The sequence below is a fragment of the Glandiceps talaboti genome, chromosome 4, assembly GCF_964340395.1.
Source record: "Glandiceps talaboti chromosome 4, keGlaTala1.1, whole genome shotgun sequence".
NCBI lineage: Eukaryota > Metazoa > Hemichordata > Enteropneusta > Spengelidae > Glandiceps > Glandiceps talaboti.
Window position 1 is genome coordinate 7,383,579 of NC_135552.1, and position 22,826 is coordinate 7,406,404.

Sequence of the window (22,826 nt, forward strand, 5' to 3'; positions counted from 1 at the left end):
ATAGAAGTGGTCTGAGTAGACACAGTGTTCGCCATGCCGGGGGTATGCAAATCATCTGTGATGTGTGTAGTAAAAGATACACAGACCGCAGCTCTCTCAAAGAACATATGAGGACCCATACAAATGAAAAACCATTCGTGTGTAAAGAGTGTGGTTATAGGTTTCATCGAATTAGTTGTCTAAAGCGCCACATGAAGACCCATACAACAGAGACACCATTTGTATGCGAAGAGTGTGGGAAGGGTTTCGATGCTATTAGTCATCTACAGAGACATGTGACCAGTCATTTGAATGAGAAGTTGGAAAGGCCATTTATCTGTGGGGTGTGTGGCAAGGATTTCACCAAGAAATGCAATCTGCAAGGACACATGAAGATCCACACAAGAGATCGACTATTTGTTTGTGAATTTTGTGGTCGAGGTCATATTACTAATTCTGAATTGAAAAAACATGTGAGAATCCACACAAATGAAAGACCGTACCTTTGTGAGGTGTGCGGAAAGACTTTTACATTCAACAATTGCCTGACAAAACATTTGAGGTTTCATAGAAATGAAAGACCGTTTCCGTGTATGAAATGTGAGAAGAAATTTCATCAAGGTTCTGGTTTGAAAAGACATGTACAAAGAATGCATAAAGATGACTTGTAGTAGATGTGTTTTTATGATAATAATCAGATTGTGTGAGCTTTATCATGTCACTACTATTATAATGTAACTGAAAGAAGTATTGCATGTAAATAAGTGATACACTTTGAACTTTTCACTCCTCAGATTCAATCAATCAATTAAAAGAATTTGTATTGTGCTGAAATCCAATACGTACAATGTACAATACACAATGTTTTATGGCACTAAACAGTAACAATTGTGAGCAGATGCATCTTGTTATCATTTTGAATTTATCGACAGTAGGTGATGAACAAAGTTCAAGTTGTATACTATTCCATAAGAGGGGCACTGCTCGCGAGAATGAAAGTTCACCACATAGTTTGGATTACAACAGGGTACATGATATAGACTTAAATTTGTTGTTGGAGATTCACATTTGGATCTATCAATACAGGTGATGCAGAGTTTAACATTTTAGAAAAGCTTTCTTCCCCAAGAAAAAGAACCAGTATGTAGATTTAACTATCAGTAGATTCACCACTCCTCACATAATTTAATTTATTTTGACCAAAATTAACATTTCAAGCTGATTCTTACGTTTTTTTCTGCCACTTTTTGTAAAAGGTACGATTATGTATATGTTGTTGTGTTTGCATCAATAAAAAATCACTTGATATATTTCTTCGATTCCATACGTTGGAATTGATTATTTTGGGATACCCGGATAAAATAGACCCCTTTGATGTAGGGGAGGGGAATTTCACAGTGCAGCAGAGAAACATTCTGATTTGAAGACAAGAATACTTCTGTTCTGATTTGAACATGACTATGCTTAAACATTGAAATTCTCATGCACCTAGTCTCATCTCATTATTAGATTGGGTACATGAAATTTTGACACATATTGCAATTTTTTAGTTACAGCAACTAATATTAAATTTAATACTGTCGAAAAAAAATGTCACAAATACAACGCTCAATAAATGTCACATTTCTGAAGTTTCAAAGATATTAAATCCACAATTCAATGTGTCGGTCATGTGCAGTCATTTTATTATCAAAAGTATAGCGATGATATCCAGATTGTGTGTCATTCTATACTAAAGGAAAACGAGTGGCATTTCTGTTTGTCTATCAACTTCAGTTGTGTAGTAGTACAATCTGCCATGATTTGACCTCTTAAATGTGTCATACCTAGGGGTGTCATATACCACTAGACCCTCTAAGCTGTTCATATTTCTTATTAAATTGTTACATTTATTCCAATCATATTTCATAATATTTTTGCCGACTTCAATACAATTAGATAATATGTGCACTTATTAGAAGTTCAATAACACGGAACTCAGGCTCAGTTAGTTTTGTTTTTACGAAAACAAACAAAAACAGACAAATAAACAAACATAATAAATAAATAAATAAATACTGACAAAAATCAACAATAGATTAATCACAAATCAGTATCAACAATAATGAATTTTATCGCAGTATCAAGAATTAGTATATGTTTTCCTACATGCAAAATAGTCACAATGGGGGTATTTGGAATGAATGAATTTATTTATTTATTTATGCATATGTTTATGTGTTTGTTTCTTTGTTTTCGTAAACAAAACTAACCGAGCCTGAGTTCCGTGTGATTCAGTGTTGATTCCAGGCCTATAAAGCTGTGCACTGTTCAAGTTTGTGATATCAAGAAAGTAAACAAAATTCAAATTCAGTGTATTTGGATAAAACTGCACAATCCCATTCTATTTACTATTACTCCAAAACTTGTTTTGGTCATATGTACAAAGTTCGATGTATGCTATATAGAAACAATAACATTATTATTATTTGCTATTGTTTATAAAGTGCTGTACATATTTGACACAGGCTTCACTCTCTCTTGATTTTTGAAGTCTCAAATAATATCTACACCGTTAAGATGTTGTCTATCATCTAGGATGTAGTACATAGTTGTCATTGTTACAAACACACTTGGGTTTAGCTATCAAACTGAATAAAATTGAAAAAAAATTACGCTACGGTTGAAGAGTACAATACACTTTCCTTGTTTACTTTTGCTCGTCGAGCGCCCCCTACAGTGTAAGAACCATAACATGTGGGTCAAAGGTTACAGAGCATTTAGCTTTGTGATCGTAAGGTTATGACTGTATATAGTGTATGGTTCTAATCCGCTTTTCGTATATTGAATATTGTACAGTACTCACCTAGTCATGAGTTTGTGAAGTTGAAGGTGATAATTCGATGATTGTGGTAAGTGGTACATATGTTATTTATCAAAGTTTATGCTGCAAACGACGTAAATGCAAGGCCAAATTGAGTAAGGTCGACAACATTGTGTACGATGATCGACCTTGGGCATATGATATATGTATACAGTATAACAACTTTAATATGTATAATGCAATGACTGTATTAACTGTGTCGATACTCCACTTGTTGGAAACCCCAACAGGAATGAAAATTGTTAAGACAAACAAAATAAGATGGATTTTTTTTTTAAATATGAAAATTATTGCAAATAAAAACAAAGCTACATGTACAATACAATTAGTGCAGCTACCGACACTCAATCCTGCTAGTAGTAGGGATATGCCACTATAATGAACCAAGTTCATGTATGTATGTGTACATCCCTAGGACCGTGGGCCTTATGTGTTATATTAGATATTCTGGGCCTATGTAAGATGTGGGAAAAACAAAATACCATATAGCTTAATTGCGAAATCTGACTTTGCTTTAGTCTCACTAATGCATCCATGGTTCATTATAGTGGGCTTTGTAGTCAATATTGGACCCAAGTCAATTGGACCCACATCAATTATGCAAGTAACTTGATCAACTAACTTTTCGATTTCATTACTTGGTTGACAAAGTAACGGAAAATCAGTTGAATTTGACTTGATTTACAGTGTATATATTGCGAATCCGGCTGTACTTGATTACCATACTTGTTAGAAGCAGATCAACATTACAACACTGATTTGCTAACTAGTACATTACATGCAAGGTTGCACTTTGCCATGTCGATACTACGATCTGACTAATAATTGCCCCCCATATTTGCTAGTAATAACAAAATGTGTAATTGTAAGACATGTTGCTTATAACAGGGCGATGGTTGATCCGGTCGAGTTGTGTTGAGACAGGCTTTGGTGGAGGGTGCAATTGACACAGTCCAGCTTCCGCTGTAGTAATTGCATGTCAAATAATGTTGACCAATGCTCAAACACCATATCTGTATTTGTGCCCCCACCCTACACTACATTCTACTTATTAAGAAAATAGTTGACAAGTGTAGTGTAGTCACATATGCACCCCAGTAGACAGGCTATGACCAAATGAATCAATTTTTATTTCAAATATTAGCAGAGAAACAACTTCATTTCATGCAACCAACAACACCTAGAAATATGTACATGTATGATGTAGTCAAGTCTGTAAAGTAAATGGACACATTAAGAAATGGGGACAGTTTTTGAAATTGATAATTTAAGAAAAGTTTCCAAATACAAAATGTGACATTTCCATTATTAAGAAAAGAAAAGAGATGTATCATTTTTTTCTTTGTAATAAGCCCAATGAAAATGTTATTAAATACAAAAAAAAATGTCTGTCAACATGTTGGCAGACATGTCTCAAATAAGTATACATGTACATTACTGGTAACATTAAACTCCATGTGTCTCCCCAAGGAACTCACAGGGAATTAGTGTATGGTTTCCTGGGATTTGATCAGTGAAGATGAGTAGACATATACAGATTACCTTGTGACATTTATACAAATGTAATGATTATTATAACAAGTGTGCTCAACAATTCATGTCTCATGAATTTCATAGAAAAAGATTTTCACAAAAATTGTATATTCTGTGTTATGTTTTGAAATGGCTCTAAAGGGGGTCACTGGTACAGTTATAGTTGATAGTTTAATACAACCAACAACATCTAAAGATTGACATAGTCTGTGTTTTATTCTTACAGATAAAGTACTAAACTTGAAAACATAAACGAAATCATCATGGCTGAGTAGATAAACATGGAGAAAGCAGAGTGATACAGGAACACTATCAAAAGAGAAAAAACAAAGTGCCAAGTTGAAATCTGCAATGAAGATTCTTCAAAATATGTACAGTAACATCTTGATGTAACTATGGAAACCAATTATGCAAAACAGTTAAACCAGATCACAGTGCCGTACAAAGTAAATCCTCGTCTTGAGGCTATTATTGAAAGAGTTACAATGAAGAAAGAGTCTACTGAGAATGAGGAGAATCAAGATGGAAGAACTCAATATCATCAGGAAATCAACTCTGTAGTATCACAGAACATTTCTTCCAAAACCATGGTAACTAAGAATATAGTACAGGTTGATGGGCAGACATTACAAACAGAGAACTGTTCCATCAGTAAAACTCTGATGGGGACAGGAACAATAAAGCAGGAACCAACAGACTATGAAGACCAACACAGCAATGAGTGTTTGGTTGCTGAACGTCAGTCTACTGAGTCACAGCAACATCACATTGGAGTCATGGCAACCACTAATACAGTGCAGTTTGACACTGGTACATTACAGCACAGCGATAATCAGCCCTACAGTGAAAATGTGATGAATGAAGTAACAATAAAACAAGAACCAACAGATTGTGAAGACCGCCACAGCAATGAGTGTTTGGTTGCTGGACGTCATTTGGAAGTTAACACTGAACATCAGTCTGTTGAATCACAGCAGCATCACATTGGAACCATGGCAACCACTGGTACAATGCAGTTTGACACTGGTACATTGCATCACAGAGGTCATCAGCCCTACAGTGAAAATGTGACAATAAAACAAGAACCAACAGATTGTGAAGACCACCACAGCAATGAGTGTTTGGTTGCTGAACGTCATTCGGAAGTTAACACTGAACATCAGTCTGTCGAGTCACAGCAACATCACATTGGAGTCATGGCAACCACTGATACAGTGCAGTTTGACAGCGGTACATTGCAGCACAGAGGAAATCCTCATGACAGTGAAAATGTTTTTGATGGAGTACAACTTCAAGTAAAGAAAGAATTAACGGAGTGTACAGACAGCTACAACATGACAGGTCACTCTCACCACAAAATGAACACAGAGGATCAGTTGGTTGATTCACAGTGTCATCACAGCAAAACCATGGCAACCACAGATTCACTACTATTTAAGGCACTTACAATGCCAAATTTGATAAATAACCATTCTGCTGTGGAGGTGGAAGATCATAATGAATTCGTTATACCTAACATCAAACCAATACAGAACCACTGGAAGGTTATCACTGAAAACTATGTACCAGATGAATCAGTCAATACTGATGTCGATCACAACAAAGTTTTCTCAATACAAGATGGGACTCAGAATATCATCAATGATAGCAACTCGCATCTAGATACTCTATATCAAAATACCCAACTCACTCCTAACCAAGTATTGAAACCTTCAACCAAGCCATTTCCAGTGGATATCTGTGAAGGCAACAATGATTCGAAGACCCTTGAGTCAGCAAAGCAGTTTGTATGTAAAGAATGTTGGAAAGGGTTTAAGAAGAAAAGTATATTAAAGAGACACATGCTGATCCACAGAAGGGAAAGGGAAAAACCATTTGTTTGTGAAGTGTGTCCAAAAAGTTTCAGTTGTAAGAACTACCTCAAGATGCACATGAGAATTCATACAAATGAACGACCGTTTGTGTGTCCCGAGTGTGATAAAACATTTACTCACAACAGTAACTTGAAGAAGCACCTGTCAATTCACCGGGATGAGAAGCGATTTGTTTGTAAAGAGTGCGGGAGAGGTTTTAACCATAGTGGTAATCTAAGAGAACATTTGATTATCCACACAAACAAAAAGCCCTATGCTTGCGACAAGTGTGATAAACGTTACCAAAGTAGAACAGCTTTGAGGAGACATGTCGCATCCCATGTCGAAGAAAAACAAAGTAAATGCAATGAATGTGGTAAATCGTTTACTGACATTAGTACTTTGCATCGACATATGAGGATCCACACGAACGAAAAACCATTTGTATGTCATGAATGCGGTAAAGGTTTCAAGCAGAATGGTAATTTGAAAGCACATATGACGGTTCACATTCCTGATAAACCCAAACCTTTTGTATGTCAAGGATGCGACAAGGCCTTTCAACAAAATAACATTCTAAAAAGACACATTCAAATCCACATGAAAGAAAAACCACACGTTTGTAAAGATTGTGGTAGAAATTTCAATTGCGGTGAAACTCTGAAGAGTCATGTAGAGACCCATTCAAATGAAAAGCCGTGCAAATGTTCAGAGTGTGGCAAACAGTTTATGGATATTGTAAGTCTGAAAAGACATATGAATTCCCATACAAAGAGTCAGAAATCCCATTGCACGAGTTCAGAGTTCATTTGTGCAGACTGTGGGGAGGGGTTTAATGATGACACACATCTTCAGCAACATAGACTGAGCCATACTAATGACAACCTATTGACATGTACAGAGTGTGGACAAAGCCACGATAGTTTTGCAGAGTTGAGAACACACTTGATAACCCACACAAATGAAAGCCTATTTCTGTGTGATGAGTGTGGTAAAGGTTTTCATTCTCCTGATGACCTGAAAAAACACATGGAACTTCACACAACTGCGGGACAACTCAAAAGTGAAAATTGTGATTAAAGATTGCATCAAAGTTCTAACATAGATAGATACACTGTATATTGGAAAGATGCACAAATGTAAGATTTGATATAATTTGATTCTAGAGAGTGTGCTGGCTTCACTTTTAAGTCTAACTGAGCTTGTTCAGCAAGTGAGTTATGTAATTGCTTGTACAATGAACTTTGCCCTTAGAGAGGGCTGATAAATTAATCCAGAAAACAGGCTATTGGCAAACTGAGATAGACACAAATGAAAACACTTGTTGTTGCATATGGTAGATAACACAAATGGGTGATAGTGGTGCCATGAGTGTATGTAATCACCCTGTAATTCTGAGTGTTAGTACCGAAAGTCTTTTAAACCTGACAAGTTTAAATAACTAAGCAATCTATTTTTTTTTTGTAATATCAAACAAACACTCCATTGGTGTGTCATATGTCAACTTCACTTTCATCATGAGAGGTAGCTCTTAAAAAGTTTATAATGTATTAGTCTGGATGCCAACAGTGGTCTAACCACAGTGTGTGTGTGTGTCAGTGAAGGTATAAATCATAACGATACTGTATAGGACCTAGACTAATAATGTATATTTGCATGCTGATTATCGATAACTTTTTGGATAAATTTCCCACTGCTTGTCATAAAAGACAATGTCGTGACTGGCATTCTTTTTCTTATCTTGCCATTTTCTCAATAGTATCCAACAAAATTACTCTGTGTATCTATATATCTGTCTTCATTACTTTATATTCTTTGTGCTTACTATATATTTATAATCACCAAAACACATTAAAATAGCACATTACATAATTTTGGTCGTCAAATTTTCAAAACTTCCAACGGGGAGAGGGACATCACCTCCAAGATTGACTCCTTCCCCCCTCCCACTTGGTTGCTCCACTCCTATATTGTAATTGTCACCTACATATACTTTTACTATTGTACTTGCTACTTTGGTAATTAGTTAAATTACTGGTCCAGGAGTAAATCTGAGGAAAGTCCGATGTACGAATATAGCTTGGTTCACCTTGAGTTCCTTCCTGTATTTGATAGTTATTTGTATTGTCTCCTTGTAGGAGGTGATCACACACAACACTACAAATCAAAAACAAAGAACAGTACACAAAATAGAGATAAATAAAGTAATCAAGCAATATTCCTACATCCGATTTTAATAAGATCACATTGGAGTGATAATTGCTGGTGGTAATTAGATCTTCTATGATGTTCCTAAGGAGTGTAATGTCGCAGACGGTGGTGTAGACAACAATTACGTGTAACGGACTGTAGATTCTGCATGCACCTTGATCTGTGGATACTTGACTATTTTACTTTACTATGGATGTATCACTAATACATTCTTGACACTACTTTACTTTACATGAAGGAAATCAAGGAATACAATTCTCAGATTATAACTAGTCTGTAAGATACAGACATTAGTGCCACGCTATCAACCAGCACTCATCGTCTCTACTATTCTATGGGACTGCCTGCTAGATCAGAGGATTTAGGCCACACCTTGAACTTGCGATTAGCAGTTCAAACCAAGCAAGGTCATTATGTAGATTAAAAATCAAATAAACAGCATAGTTTCTGCTTCTGATGTTAGGAATGATTGTTGTTATGTTGATACTTGTTAAGTCTTTGTACCTGATAGAATACTAGACTTTGGCCATGAAACGTATGTTTACTATTGACGTAAGATTAGGTGGCTGGTGTCATAAATCAGCATTAAAATGCTGGTCAATTTGACACCTATTAGAACATAACAATATTTGATTGGCTGCAACCCAGTCTGGTTGCTGATGTGGGAAATTGAGTCTTGGTTAAGAAGCCTGATAGGGCTGAACAACACACGTATCTTACAGCCAGGATCATAACAAGATTGAAAGAAAATATCTGATTATCCACCTCTCATCTGATCACTATCTGTTCTAATTTTTGAAAAATTGAATTGTGGTGTAAGGGGTAGCCAGTATTATGAGATTATGTGAAAAATGCATATCAAAAACAGAAGCATATGAGATTCTTCAAAATATTGGGTTTCCTGTGTGATTTTGTTTTTGTTTGCATACTGCCTTAAAGTGGCCATATGGCATTGTCGCAAACCACAGCCTGTTTTACGGCAACGTTCTTAATGAGCCCCCCACAGGTTATTTTAGAAATAATAACTCTGGCTTGCGAGAATGCCATATTGATGAGGATTGGGTATTTATTTTGGATTTTTAGTACAACTGAACTGATAAGGTTAAGAAGATATGTTTCTAGAATTGTTATTCTGCAGATTTTCTATGACCACCCCCTTAATGGATGCGAAAACTGAAATCCACAATATCACACTGTTTTTCCGATCTGTAATGGCTGTACATCTGATGGAAACCAATAACAAAGAGTCCATATGGAAAACAATGGAAAACATAACCACTTAAAAAAGAAATCTATTATATAAAAAAATAAAATACAAAATCTACCCCACCTATTCCAAAATTGAGATTATTTTGTATATACCGATGCTCGAATATCCTTGTACTTTGCGCCCTCATCGACCATGATAGAGATAACCATTCGTTGACGTGTGACTGCGACGCTCCGTGTTATCGCGAAGCTCCCTCGGGCTTCGCGAAAATACGGAGCGTCGCAGTCACACGTCAACGAACAGATATCTCTATGTGGTCGATGAGGGCGCACAGTACAAGGTTGTTCGAGTACGATGGAGTACGTTATTTAGCTGGTATCGGTACCCTTTCTCTTTGGAAAGGGATTAGAAGAGCGCCCACAACGGCTGTGAAAGTAACAGCTCAATCACGTCCGGTCCTAGTCTAGCTGCTAGACCCCAGGCTTTCTTCTCAACACTCGAAGGCGAATGCCTGAGGTCTAGCTAAAGTCATCTCCACATTCCATGATAGAAATAGCAGCCTATCAGAGAAGGCAGATGACAACTAGTATAAACTTAGAACAATGGCTTATTTTTTTCATGCATATTCAGCTTAAGGAGGGGCCTGTAAAAATAAACTCCAATGGATGAACCGGAATGTGTGAATGACAATGTCGACACACTCATCAAACTCATAATTACCATAAAGCCCTAAGACAATAGTAATATTACCATCATGACTGAGCATAAACCCAAGAGAGACATCCCATCCTATAGACCGAGTAATTGAAACAAGCATTCGAATACAAGAACCTTTCTCTTGACATGTGTCAAGGGAAATGTTCCAAGCTTTAGTTGCCTTTTAAATTTGAAACTGGGTACAACGAATTATGTGAACATATGCATGTTTTTTTTCTTCACTAAAGACCAAAAGGTATCAACATCGCAAGAAATAACAAACACACTGATACTATACAAATTGTACTTTTCAAATATAGTATGTTCATTTAGAATGACTGAAAATAAAAAAAAAATAAAGAAAACTACATAAAATACACAATTGTGATAAGCAGATAATCACAACTTATTCCTAAACCGGTACTATTAATAATAGTACGTATGTGGTAAAACAGGATCTAGAAACAAGTCAATGAGTGCTGCCTTAAAAGACAAAGGGCAGCACGAAGACATATTTATACATATGCATACAATCCTATGTAAACAAACAGTGACGGAATATTGATAGAATCAAGGGGCATTTTTTTTTTATCTCTGAGAGATACCAAACTATTGGGAAGAAGACAAAAAGGTCTAGGAGTACAGCATCCCAAATACTGCCAGTGTCGAGTTTGTATAATTATGATGTAGCTGCAATTGGAACCCTAAATCATTTCTGAACGATCATCTGGACATACACGGTGATATAAAATTACATAATGAAAACAGAATATTCTCCTTACACATAGTATTATGTCTAATAGGTGGTGATTTTCCAGAATGTCTTGCCCCAGGGAGTGGGGAATTTGACAAATTTTATAAGACTAATATCCAAATCCCCCACTATGCCCCGAGGTGGGGAGGGGGGTGACATTGACTCGTGCATAAGGCACATGTTGAAGCCTGTATTACATGTAAACAGACGTGTCGTGTAGTTCTCAACTTGTCCACTATACTATACTTGCTATACTGTAATGTACGATGAAGCAAACTGAATCTTTACAACAACAACAACAACAACAACAACAACAACAACAACAACAACAACAAAAACGACGCTACAAAGAGATACAGAACAACAGGTTTTAGGTCAAATACATGTATCGGCCATGGATAGACATGTATGTTATGCAATTCCCTAGAAAGTAAACGTAAATAACCGTTCCCCCACGTCATCTCAGTTTCACGTTTGCTCGCGATATAGACATCGTTAAAGTTCAGTGGATTCAGTGTGTATTAGGCAACCGTTTATCAAAGGTAACCAGTGCTTATTATTCATAGAAATACTCCTCAAATTGATGTCATAAATATCCCACACCTGTCACCAGCACAATGTGCTGGTAACATACGTCGATCAGCAGACACTCCGAAAAAACACTGCATAACATTCGCCTATGAAATGTTGGAAAAAAATATTTGCAATGTCCCTTGCTGTTTTAACTCATCCATAATTTTAGCAACTAAGTTTAATGTAAATTAATGATGATTATTCCTCATCGTCGGCAAAGTCATGTAAACAATACATTTGTAAGCTGGTGAGTTTGTTTCTATCGTTGTCTATATCACTTGTAATATTGTATGTGATGTGTGTACCGAGGTACCGCATCCACACATACGACGATGTAACGCACATGTCTCTGATGACATGAATGATATATCGGTGTCTGTTATCGTCTGAATTTGGGACCCAGAAATACGTACATACGCATGTAAACACATCGAGTTGTCACAATACTACACTACAGTGTCAGCTGGAGCAGCAGACGATCTTTGAAACTGTTGGATTTTGAATTTCTATCCATAAACAAACGATATACAGTATCGAGTCGCGTATGTCAACTTGTAGTCAAATGTATGTGTACACATTTGGAAATTTTGTGATAAAAGACTGAACCAAGCTGCGTAAATGGAATTGTCAAGGACTGCTGGTATATTTTAGGTATTTACAATTTATTCTGGTGATTTTAGAGTTTTAGAATTGCATAGGTTTAATACAGATAATTTCAAAAATCATGAAACCTTGTTACAACATATATCACCAACCCATACATTCAAACAGCAATGATGTTTTTTTCCTAAATTTGAAATTTTTAAAGTGTTTTATGTCTATTTTTTCAAAAAATCACATAATATGGTTATTTTGGTTACCATGGCAAATGATTTTCATTAAATGACAACTTTTTTTGAATTCAGCATGACAAACTACCCTTGGTAGTAGGGTCAATGTGCAAATAAAAAGATATTTATCAGATTTATAACGTTATTTGTGAGATGTATGTGTATGCAATGAAAACATAATTTTCACGTCTACCTTATGTTTCCATGGAAACAGCCATCCAATTTTATACAATTTATGTTACACCAGGTAGCACTAACTCATACATGTCTAATACAAGGACATTTTTTCACTGTATTATCTTTTTTTTCAATGTTTTATGTCAATTTTTGGAAAAATGATTAACATATTATGGTGATTTTGGTTACCATGGCAACAGATGTTCATAAAATGACCCCCTTTGTTGAACTCAGCATACAAAACTACCCCAGGTAGGGTGGTTAATATTCGAATAAACCTGATTATTATAAAAATTATGATTTCTATGTACTATTATTATAATTATTATTAAATCAAATGAAATATAACCTGCATACATTTGTGTTAAAATGTTATCAAATTTGAATATGCTGATTATAATTTTACATAATTGCATATTAATTATGCTGATGAGATGTTGAATTATCATATGATGGTCCTAGTATGCTATTTCACCCTTAGACCTATCCATAAGACATGTTCCTTGCCAGGTTTTATTGCGAAAACAGCATTTTAAGAATACAGTATTCTCGCTAATTATGCTAATTAATAAAAACCTCATTTTCACCATGTTCCACCACATAGATTTTTTCTAGACTTTTGACATGTTGTTCAGCATAAAATTCTGAGCAATATGCACTAAAAATTATTTCTGTTGCAATTATGTTTGGATCAAACCTTACTATGAAGTATCTAAATCCTAAGAACATAAACATTCTAACCATGTGTGTTAATATGCATATCCTAGAGGTCATGGGTTATTGAATAGATTAACATGTATGCATACATTGCTCAGCCCACAACATGCAAATTAGCTCAAAGGAATTTTTCAAATTTTGCTAGACTAGTTCGGGCTGTCGCCTTCACTAGTTACCTTCGGTCGCCTTGACAGTGAGCGGAAAAGCCAGAGGGGTCTAGCAGCAACACTAGTCCGGTCCAAGTACCTTGTATGTGCATCCCCTTACTAGAATATTTATTATGTGTTATCAGTATTGCATAGACTTTTGAATATGTTATCGTATTCGTATTCGTATTGTTTCGTACCATTAGCGGGTTTTCACCTAAGCACTTATACCGACGGTCAACTACGATCCCCTCGTTAATGAGATATTCATATGCAAATACGGACGTTAACCTGAATGAACACGACCTAAACACCAATACAGACTCATTAGTCTTTTGACAATATTTAACGTCATTGAAACCATCTGTAATTCTATATGCAAATTGTTAGATTCCACCAATCAAAAATTGTAGTATTGCTCAGACACTGCAGCAGTAGCTGGCGGTTTTAGAAACAGGAGTTCTCTCAACTTGAGAACATTGTATCGTCATTGGCTAACGTTGGAAGACGCTTGTATGCAAATTATAATGAGATGTCCATTAAAATATTGAAGTATCAGGTTAAATCATCCTTAAGAAGACAAACTTTGCACTGTATCTAGACAAAGAGTAGAACTGTGTTGATTGGCAAGGGCATTTAGAGACTTCTCTCTAAGATCTAATATTTTACTGACTTAATAATCAGAAAGTACGAACCATGAAAATTAAAAGGTCGAAATATTCACGGAAATAAACCGTTAATCCTCATTCGGCATGCGTTCGTAGGTTGTCTAGCCTGGTTGCTTTCAAAGTGGAAGTGAAGAACGGTAATGGTGCTACTTATGTTCTGCTTTAATTCCATGAATTTGACAAGACACTTTTTGTGGCAACCTTTATTTGTGGCAACCTTTATTTGTCAGAGGTGAAACTCCAGAGTAAAAGTAGTTATAGCTCACCAGAGCTTGTTGAATTCCAAGTACATGTATAAAACAAGCTCTGGTGATTCTCCCCAGAACCTAGTCGAGCAGCACAGTTACGCAACCATATCGTACCATTACTTGTACTTACTCTTTGTCATGTTAATTTCCATACATCAACTTTCGTTGGAGACAATTATGTCAATTGATTATTGACCTTTTCGTTGGTCATTTCGATTTATCCGTTGCACGTATTAGCATAACAATGGATTTTCGTCGGCTTTCGTTCTAAATGTTTCGTTCTAAAATTTGCATACATCCACTTTCGTTGACGTTAAATATTATCAATAGATTAATGAGCTTTTCGTCGGCCATGTCGATTTATACGTCACTCTGTCTTTGTATAACAATAGATTTTCGTCGGCTTTCGTTCTAAATGTTTTCGTTCTAAAATTTGCATACGTCCACTTTCGTCGACGTTAAATATTATCAATAGAGTCTTAACCAGATTACACACACAAACACTCACATGACGCAAGTCATAGTGGGAGGAAGCGTTGCCTGTTTAATGTGTGCACGGCCACGCAGAACTTTATTAGAATAATACAAGTACTGGAAAGCCGGACAGCCACACTGGCTACCGGTACGAAACTTGCTAAGACCCCGGAAAACATTACGGAAGAGTTCTGCCTTAAACGAATCTCAAAAAATACAGGAGCACCTGGCCGCCCAGGAAAAAACAGAAATAAAAACCCTGCAATTCTTGGGGAAAAAACTTCTGGAAACCTGTACTCGAATGCAGTGCTGCAGGTGCTAAAAAAGTCGAGTATCTTTTTTACAGAATACGAAAAAGACTTTGCAAAGTAGCAATCGAAGCAAACGACTGAACAAAAAATGTATGAAGTTGAGACCGCGACCTGAGTGACCGTTCAGTGTGCGTTGATGTGATAAAAGTGACTTCTAACTGAAGACGTGGAGACGACGACGGCAGCTATGAACAAAGTCACTGTCAGCGCAGTTACGTAAACAGACTACGACCTGAAAGTGGCTCCTATAGGGATGGGGTCCAGTTATTTTGTAGCACTGTTGCAGTGACACAGCACGTCACCAAAATATATGTTTCTGAATGAAAGGGATGACTGGTCAGTTTCAAGAACACTGGGCCAGTATTTCGTGTACTTGGTTTTCCCAAAGGTCATCATTATGTGTTTAAGCCAATATTGATCTTTGGATTAATGATTAGCCAGGATTTACCGATCGAGCGTGACACGGTTGTAAAGTTGATTAATATATATATATTATATAACTAGTTTTATACTTTGAACTGAGCATCGTCGTAAAGCGATTCGCCCTTTTTACGCAGTGTCAAGTTGCAGAACTGTGTCAAGGTAAAAAATATAGTCTGTGGAAGGGGGAGGGGGATGAAACAATGTACCAATTATGAAGAAAATAAATTTGACATTAAATTTTCTTTTGAATGTATTTATCTATTTTGATTGTTGTTGTTGTTGTTGTTGTTGTTGGTGGTGGTGGTGGTGGTGGTGGTGGTGGTGGTGGTGGTGGGGAGGGGGTAGCCTTTTTTAGCTTCAGGGTTTACAGTAAATGTCAGTTCTGAGTGCAAACCCAGGAAAGATAAGAAGCTTTATTTTACGCATTTTACGCATTGTATAGTTTCTCCGGTATAGACGTAAAATTGAGGCAACACCGAATCCAGTTTAAAGGCCCATTTTCAAAACGTATTTAAATTTAGGTGTGAAAAATAGTTGTCTTACGTTGTCCCAGAACACAAGAATAATGTCGTTGTTGTGTAATCCTCATGACGTCGCTGATAGATGCTCTGGATATATGATAAAGATAACCCTAATGCGAGAACCTGGGATTGAAATCTTGGCCTTTAATAACACCATAGATTGTCTTTAAATCTTCGTTCTTTTACTCTAAAAATGATCATTTATATCAAAAATATAATAAATGTTTTATATGTACAATCTTTCACTAAATATGATATTGACCCAGACTGTTTTTTTCCTCTCAGGTTTACGATGACGCAACCGAAAACGATGTACTTGTTGATTGGTGCCTTGCTATTACTATCGATAATTGTACAGTTTATCCATGTTGGCAGTTTACAAACACACATAGCACCAAGTGAGTTGATTAATGTTTTGTAGCGAGGCTCTGACTTAAGTACTAAGCGACAATGTGATTCGTAGGTATGACCCAGTCAGATATCCAACTGCTCTCAAGCTGACGAACGATGCATTCAAATATTAAAATAATGAGATAGTGGACCCTCGTTCACTGACCCATGAAAAATGTCACATAATTGTCTTAAATTCTTGTTTCTTGAGCTGTACAAAAAAAATGATCATGTTAAAAATAATATCTTTTATAAGGGAGATAATTAAGCTAATTTATTGACAGCTTTACATTATTTACAATCCATGGAGAAATTTAAATTGGTGCCAACTTCAAAGGTTTCAACAGCAGTGTTTGGATTGCAAGCAGTTTACTGACTGCAGTTTTGGATCTCTGACTGAGAAAGGAGTCTGCATACCAATCAAGTATGTATAGCCACTGCTTCCTCGGGCTAGATACGACACATATTATCATTCAGTACTGTTGGGTGATCTTTATTGATTTTAGAGTCATTGTCAAAAAGCCGAGTTTTTATGAAATACAGAGATCATAGGTGTTGGAGAGATAAGAAAGAACACACACATAATTATAGTTACATGTTTCAAGTAAAGTTACCAATGTTTTTGTGACATTTCTTTTGTGCTAAATTATAAAATATGGTAATATTTTGTGAAATTGTTGTCGAGTCAGACGTTGTTGAGTTGCAGGTTTAATTGGCTTCTATTGTAGTCAACCATTTTATTTCTCGGTAGCTGCATTTTACCCCATGACATGCTAGAGGGTCAGTACAGAACGTGGAGCGAAGGTCGACTTATTCTCACGCGCCCCTAGTAACGTATGCATGTGGAGGGGTAGAGTGTTACTGTAAGTTATGGCGTGGACGAAGAAATCAAATTTTCGTTGTTTTTATGATGTACCGAGACAGTAATCTTCTATTTTTGGTACCGACTAGAAGTGGATATGTGTTTGCCCTGAACTAATATTAGATGATAGTAATATATGGATAGGCCGATACATGAACGAACACCGTCATAAAGGAGGGTTCGATTCATTGTGTATGACTCACTTGGTTTTGTCCTATCTGTTTGGTTGATGTCTAAGATGGTCTTGAAAATTCACTTTCTCCACTACTCTAAATCACGTGACCTTTCTAAAATAAGAAACATAAAACTATTCCAATTAGCCATAAACTGACCTCTACTTGTACAGTTGGGCAGGGAATTATTGGATTGACACCCCAATTACCAAAGCGGACCCGTTTATTGTTTCTACCTAACTGGTTACTAACATTAGATCACAGGGCTTGAAATTGGCCTTATTTGTTCACAAATATTTATTTGTTTATTGTTTACTTTTACTATTTTTTTTTTTGCTTTAATAAATGTCTTTTCCCTACAAGGTACTATCTAATAAAGTAATGATTTGAAAAGCTGGTGTTGTGTTATTTTTTCTAAATCAAATTTAAATATTCTCTTGTTGGTTTTATATAAACCAGCTTTACTATGCTTACCATGTCTATTTTCGTGGTATTTAATTAAAGAGGGGACCAGAAAAGATCACCGGTTGAGGGCGCTCAGTTGAACTAAAGGCAATCGCAGTTAAGCCAACAAAGGAAGAGTTAAAATTTACCTAAAAAAACAACATCACTCTTTCAAATCATTACTGTATTACATGGCACTTTGTAGTGAAAAGATAAGCAAAGTTTTTTAAAATGTAAAGTGAACAATAAACAAAAAATAAATATTTGTAAACAAATATGGCCAATTTCAAGCCCCTGTGAGAATATACAGAGAATATACTCTAGGTGACATAAGTATTGGTTATTGGGTGCCAATCCCAGAATGCCCTACCCCAGTGTACAGAAGCTGGTTCATGGCTAATTTAATTTGGGTAATTTTTTTATCTTTAATTTTTAGAGAAGTTGAGAAATTAATTGAAAGTGACTTTTCAAGAATCATGAGACATAAACTAATTCCGTTTTGACAAAATCAGCATCGCCTTTGTTCCCCCTTTATAGGTAAAATAGGAAGATACTTCAGATGGATAAGGATATTTGTTTATAATAAAACAACTTGACTGTTTTTTTCTACTGAAATGTCACCACAATATGAAATAACATCAATGAAGTCCACGTTTGCAACTCAATAAATCGAGAGAAAACCCTACAATGTTTTATTGATTGAAACGATTTGTAAGCAAACTAGTAATATAAGTAATATCTACTTAATTATGCATTATGACGTTACAATATATGGGGAAGTAACAGAGGCATGTGTAAACCGGACGTGACGTAACGATGACTTGTATTTCTTTTTGGTATATTTATATTAGAGTTCAAGAATACAACCGGATGGTTCCAGCTCTCACAGAGAAAAGAAGTTCGAGAGAACTCGACAGGATACGCCACAAAGACAAAGGTAAATGTTTTTTTTAATGTACACACACAAACACTATATAATAAGGGGTAAACCATTTGATTTCTGGGGGGAGGGGACTTGAGGATTTGGACCCAGCAACAATTTTGTTTCAACCATATTTTCTTAAAGTACTCCTTCCCAGGATCAAAAGTGTGAAGTACCCCACAAACCCCCCCCCCCCCCCCCAAAAAAAAGAAAGAAGAATATATCAAATATCAAAAAATAAATAAAAATTAAAAATAAATAAATAGATAAAAGAATTCAGATGTGAACATTTTTACAAAACACGGTTTTCATGTATGCATAGAAAACGGTACCACCCTAATATATCTGTAAAAGCTCAATTTCGAACGTTATATCTTATCATAAGAAACAGTGTTCTAATATTACAGCTTCTATCAGTTTGATATATACGGAATATTGAAGTCATTAAAAAAATAAATAAAAGGCAGTACATAGTATGCGCATTGGAATGAAGTGTTTTTCTTATAGGCATATGATCATTTATTTTAAAAGTCATTTTGAAATATTTATTAATATATTCAATATTGATAGGAGTATTTTGTCATTATTTCCGAATTATTCCTCGTTATCCAAATCTTGCATTATGCATACACATACGCACGCACACACACACACACACACACACATATATATATATATATATATATATATGTATATATATATATATATATATATATATATATATATATATATATATATATATATATATATATATATATACACACATATCAGGGACGTATAAACAGTGTATACGTTCCTGATATTATGTTGTCTAGCATTTATTTCTCTATTCTTTTGTAGGATGTTTACCAGCATCGTATAGATGTTTATAGAGATGGATGTAATGATACAAGAAGAAGCTTTAAGGCACACCAGAATAATTCCAACATTGGTGGAGCTTTACTGTATGAAGACAATTCCAAACTTATCTACTGCGTATTACCTAAAGTAGGCTGCACAAACTGGCTCAAGGTTTGGTTAGTTCTACTGGGTGTTGCAAATTCCTCTCAGGTTAATAATATCCACCACAGTAAAATTCATTTTGGTTATCGTAAAGGTAATGTTTACCCACATCTAAGAAAACTGAATAGAACTGACCAAAATAAACGTTTGGAGAACTATCTCAAATTCATTTTTGTTCGCCATCCCTTGAAACGTTTATTGTCAGCATTCAGAAACAAATTTGAATTAACAGATAGATGGAATGTATACTTCCTTCAGAATTATGGAACAACGATCATTCGGCGATATCGGACAGGGGCAAATAAGATGTCAACAGCACAAGTAGCCAAACTCTGTCAGCATGTACAATTCCACGAGTTTGTTCAATATATCATAGACTCGGCAGGTACATCAGAGGTTGATAGCCACTGGAAACCAATGTATCAACTTTGCTCTGCGTGTGACGTAAACTATGATGTCATAGGCAAGTTTGAGAATCTTCAAGAAGACGCCCTCTACGTTCTGAAGCGGGCAGGAGTCGATGACAAAATTTCATATCCTGCATTCGATACGCATGTCACCAACAGTTCTGATACTGACTTACTTCGTCGATATTACTCTAGTATATCTAAAGAAAATATTCTAAAATTGTATAATATATACAAACCAGACTTTACGTTATTCGGATATCCATTTCCGGGGGATTATATGCAGTGGTCAACTTCTTCTCAGAGATAAGATACTTTATAATACAAAATTTTATGAAAACGACAGTATTTGAAATGACAGATTTTACAGACGCTTTCATCGATTGAGGTTCGTTGGCGAATTTTGGTCATTTTAATTTTTAACTCATTATGAACCTTCATGGTCTGTTCCATCATTTGGTTGAAAGATTTTTTGAAAGTCGTTATTTACTTTTTTCCACCAACAAAAACGCGATGTGTGTTTTATACGCTTTTATTCCCGAATGCTTATGTACAAGTATTTGCATACGTGAAGATGGTTGATAGGTACGTTGATTACAGAAGAGGGTCTTCTACGTATGCAATGCAACATATATATATAGTAGGCCTCAGTGCGGAAGCCTCCCGGCATTTTGCCCCCCCCCCCCCCAGCCTGTTTCCCCCTGGCCCGTTGCCCCCTCACTTTCCCCCGGCCTTTTGCCCCCCGAAAGTACTTTTAGAAACATTAAGTTTACTTTTACGCGACATATTTTTTCAATTATCTCACCACACATTCTTGAATGTTATAAATGATAAATGCCGTAACTTAATAAAGGATAAAATGCTTTTATTCAAAGTAATAAATACTGGAAAATCATGTAAATAATAATCTACGTACAGTCTTTATTGTTACAGTGACTTATAGTTTTGACGTGACAACAATACATGACAATAGTGATCGCTAAACACAATTAATGTCAGAAATTATTGCAAATTAGAAATGACTCACGAACAGTCTTAACAAAAATGTGGTATGTGAGGATTGATTACTATTAAAGTTATAAAACCGAGATTTTGAAGGTGCAAGCAAGTAGTTTTAGTGAATGAGGTAATGTCTACTGAGACTCGTACGAGTATCAGGATGTCACACACTCAATGAGTCACATGTGCTTTGGTTGGAAGAAAATTGTTGACGTGAGTTCGTCAAGGAGTACCATTATATTTATAGTTTTGTAACGCTTTCACTTACAATTTCTATAACATTCTCGATGTCTTACAGTGTCGTGATGGGAGAATTTGATAAATTCAGGGAAAAGGTTTTATTACGTGTCTTCAACGAAACACTGAACAGACACCAACTGCGTAGCAACTCATAATACATGAGCACGAATATGGCTTAAAATCATCCAAAGTCTCCACCCCATGACACACTTATTGTGAGAGACATACACGTTTCTATCTGTTGACAGTGTATCTTCTTTCATCACGTTCCATGGTCCTCCCAAAATACTACATTTTCTCCGTGTCTCTAGCAAAGGAGATATACACAATTAAGATGGTAAGGTTAAATCACAGGGGATTGAAATTGGCCATATTTGTTTACAGATAGGTAGTTTTTGTTTATTGTTTACATTCTTTCTTTACAAAAATAAAAAAAAACCTGAACCTGCTGGGGCATCTGACCTCCTCCCTGTAAAAAAAATAGGATGATCCCCATCACTGAATTTGAACCAACTCTCTTATCCGGATGTGTTGGATGTAGAGGAGGTGGAGGTGTATGTGTCCTATTGGTAAAAAATGTATAAATTCCAAAACAACATGATGAGTAGATTGCACTGAAATTTAATGGGACTACTCTTATGGGTGTTTAGGGTAAGAATCGTTCATGATGCGTGCCAACACCATCGATCTTTCAAATTCAAAGACACTCACAATTTTGTGTCATATGCTACAGCTAAAATGATGTAGGCTTGGTGTTTCACTCATGGGCCATTACGCTTTTGACACAGAGCTAGAGATACTTCAAATCTAGACTAACAATAGTAGACACATAAACACAGCAGGATCATTTGCCCAATCACATTGAACACTGATAAGCATTGATATTCTTTTACAGTGCAGTAAAACAAGCTTCTAATGAAAACATTGCACATGTACTTGACGATTTTAATGGCTTTAATTGTTTATTTTGTAACTGATCATCAACATTTCAACTTGACTACTTCTACATCCCCACTGTGCACGGCACCTATGTAATTGTTTCTTTTGCATTATAAGTTGTGTGAGGGTGTGTATTAAATGTCATGTTACAGGAGTGAAACACCAAGTCCACATCATTTTAGTTGTAATTTAAAATGTGGAGTGATTTTACATATTGTGATTTTCAAAAATTGTTATAGATTTTAAGACACTCACAAAGTT

General features: G+C 35.8%; 1 protein-coding gene across 1 annotated transcript; it reads left to right on the plus strand.

Annotated features, from left to right (window-relative positions):
• Positions 1-11,365: 11,365 nt before the first annotated feature.
• Positions 11,366-20,698, plus strand: LOC144434095 (carbohydrate sulfotransferase 11-like). Its single transcript, XM_078122550.1, has 3 exons — positions 11,366-11,464; positions 16,473-16,539; positions 19,970-20,698. The coding sequence occupies exons 1-3, from the start codon at positions 11,366-11,368 to the stop codon at positions 20,695-20,697; spliced, it is 894 nt and encodes a 297-aa protein (XP_077978676.1). The 3' UTR covers position 20,698.
• Positions 20,699-22,826: the final 2,128 nt, after the last annotated feature.

What these genes read in the sequence shown, in the direction of transcription:
- LOC144434095 (XM_078122550.1), top strand. Translation starts at nt 11,366, where the DNA reads ATGAAGCAAACTGAATCTTTACAACAACAACAACAACAACAACAACAA. An exon ending in ACAAAGAGATACAGAACAAC is followed by an intron (nt 11,465 to 16,472) that starts AGGTTTTAGGTC and finishes TTTTCCTCTCAG; the next exon opens with GTTTACGATGACGCAACCGA. An exon ending in TGCTATTACTATCGATAATT is followed by an intron (nt 16,540 to 19,969) that starts GTACAGTTTATC and finishes TACCTAAAGTAG; the next exon opens with GCTGCACAAACTGGCTCAAG.